This window comes from Hippocampus comes, unplaced genomic scaffold, assembly GCF_001891065.2.
Source record: "Hippocampus comes isolate QL1 unplaced genomic scaffold, H_comes_QL1_v1.1 scaffold156, whole genome shotgun sequence".
NCBI classification, from domain to species: domain Eukaryota; kingdom Metazoa; phylum Chordata; class Actinopteri; order Syngnathiformes; family Syngnathidae; genus Hippocampus; species Hippocampus comes.
This window is the reverse complement of record NW_017805744.1, coordinates 4,112,424-4,114,936: the sequence shown is the minus strand read 5'-3', so window position 1 is coordinate 4,114,936 and position 2,513 is coordinate 4,112,424. Positions and strand designations below refer to the sequence as shown.

At 45.1% G+C, this 2,513-nt stretch overlaps 1 protein-coding gene across 4 annotated transcripts in view; it reads left to right on the top strand.

The window, feature by feature from the left end:
• htr4 (5-hydroxytryptamine receptor 4) overlaps positions 1-2,513 on the top strand; it is a 54,595-nt gene that overhangs the window by 33,632 nt on the left and 18,450 nt on the right. For all 4 annotated transcript variants that reach the window (XR_002169934.1, XR_002169933.1, XM_019884081.1 and 1 more), the window contains exon 4: positions 1,349-1,549. Coding sequence is in view for 2 of the 4 variants with exons in the window: in XM_019884081.1 (XP_019739640.1) it covers positions 1,349-1,549 (201 nt within the window). In the remaining 2 variants the exon portion in view is untranslated. The remainder of the gene's footprint in view (positions 1-1,348; positions 1,550-2,513) is intronic.

The window sequence follows — 2,513 nt, the reverse complement described above, 5'->3', positions numbered from 1 at the left end:
TGTGTGTGTGTGTGTGTGTGTGTGTGTGTGTGTGTGTGTGTGTGTGTGTGTGTGTGTGTGTGTTTGAGTGTGTGCAATCTTGGTTTGGGGATAACACCATGAATTTAGTACAAAGTACAAAAGGTGCACATGCTGACTGGTGTGTCACGTGCAAGGATGAAAGTAGTATGTGTGCGTGTGTATGAGTGTGGTGTGTACGAACAGGGAAAATGTGCTTCGGCGTCTGGGCTCCCCAAGGGGAGGACAATGACACACCATCTTTGTGTCTTCTTGCCTCATTGCCTCTTGGTCCACCGGGACACACACACACACACGCACACACACACACACACACACACACACACACACACACACACACACACACGCACACCCACATAGTGCAGCTGTGTGAAACAAGAGATACTGTCGCAAAGTGTCAAGAAGTAAATGAGAGAGAATTTCATGAAAACATTTCATGAAAACCTTTCTTATATGTGCATTTTGCTTCTTATTTAGTTTGTTTCTGTGATTAAAAAAATACAGTGGTGCCTTGATAATATGAGTGACTTGACTTCAGAGTTTTTAGAGACACGGGCCATCATTCAGCCAGTTTTTTCTTTTTTATGCTTTCATTTGCGAGAGCAGACTTTAGACAGAGCACTGAATGGTTGTAGTGAATCTCGCTCAACTAATTTCACAATAAGCAGCACTCTCTGAATTGTCCCTAGGTGTGAGTGTGAGCACAGATGGTTGTTCGTCTATGTGTGTGCCCTTCGATTGGCTGTCAACCAGTTCAGGGTGTCACCTACCGACCACCCAAAGACAGCTGGGATAGGCTCCAGCACGCCCGCGACCCTTGTGAGGATAAGCGGATCAGAAAATGGTTGGATGGGTGGAGAAGTAAAATACGACATAGGATGATAATACCATGATCTGTTTCATAAAAAGAAATCAGAGAAACTTTATTCACTGTTTTAGTTTTTCTTTTTATTTATGTATTTATTTTTACTTAACTAGACATTCTTATTTAATATTTCAAACCTCGGTTTGTTGACTGTGACAGTGAAGGGAATTTTTATTTTATTATTTATTATTAAAAAAAAAAATCTAACATTGATCTTCCACTCTGTTGCCTTCACAAAAAGCTGCAGTGTGTGAGGAAGAAACAAAAAAGCTCAACGTGGGCGTGCATTTTGTTAATAGCAGCCTCGTATTGCACATGACTCAGCATTTCAGCCTACATGAGTCAGGGTTGTATCATCGAAGGGCTCATTTGTGATAAGACCCCTCCGTCCCGCTCTGTATTGTTAACACTGAGCCCACGAGTGAATGATATTTAGATGATATGAATTGTGTGCATCCAACGCAGGAAAATCAAGACCAACTACTTCATCGTGTCGTTGGCCTTCGCTGACCTGCTGGTGTCGTTGCTGGTAATGCCATTCGGCGCCATCGACCTGGTGCATCAGCAGTGGATCTACGGCGAAACCTTCTGCCTGGTGCGCACCTCGCTGGATGTGCTTCTCACGACCGCCTCCATTATGCACCTGTGCTGCATCGCCCTCGACAGGTCAGATCCAAGGTCGAGGCTGGACGACCAAAAAGCAGATATATGCCTAGAAAACTAACAGAAAAGTATGAGCAAAGTGTGTGTGTGTGTGTGTGTGTGTGTGTGTGTGTGTGTGTGTGTGTGTGTGTGTGTGTGTGTGTGAGAGAGAGAGAGAGAGAGAGAGACAGGACATCTTGCTTGTTCTTGCTTGGCGGTATGTTGATTGACTGGTAAGCACATCCATGCGGATATGCTTACCAGTGCAGAGGTGCAGGGTTCGATTCCGGCTCCAGCCTTCCTGTGTGGAGTTTGCATGTTCTCCCTGTGCCTGAGTGGGTTTTCTCCGGGTACTCTGGTTTCTTCCCACATTCCAAAAACACGCATGATAAGAGTGATGGAACACTCTAAATTGTCCCTGGGTGTGATTGTGAGCGTAAATGGTTGTTTGTTTGCGTGTCCTGCGATTGTCTGGCAACCAGTTCAGGGTGTCACCCTACTGGCCGAAGGCAGCTGGGATAGGCTTCAGCATGCCCGTGACCGTTGTGAGGATAAGCGGATTGGAAAATGGATGGGTGGATTAATGTATTCTTGTTTTTATTTATGTTTAAACTTTATTGAATTAAGTTTTGTACTTCTTAATCGCCTATTTTGACCCACAATACACCTAAGAACAGTTTTCATTGCTGTAAAACATGGCTGAATACATGCTGGTGGTGATTTGAGGTCCAGATGGGTCACCATGCAATCTGGCAAACCGTGGTCCGGCGGCCTTTCTTGTGACACGTGTCATGTGCGATGTCTGTCAGAGTCTGTTGGGGCATTCACTGGGGATGAATTTTTCCCTCCATGCGGAATGATGGAATTCAGAGGGAGCGAAAAGCCCTTTGTTCTTCACCCGTGTCAGATTTTACCAAATTATGATGAAAACACAATGCAACACTCCTCATCTGCGTTTGAGTATGCGTGCCTGGGGGGGGGGGTGTAT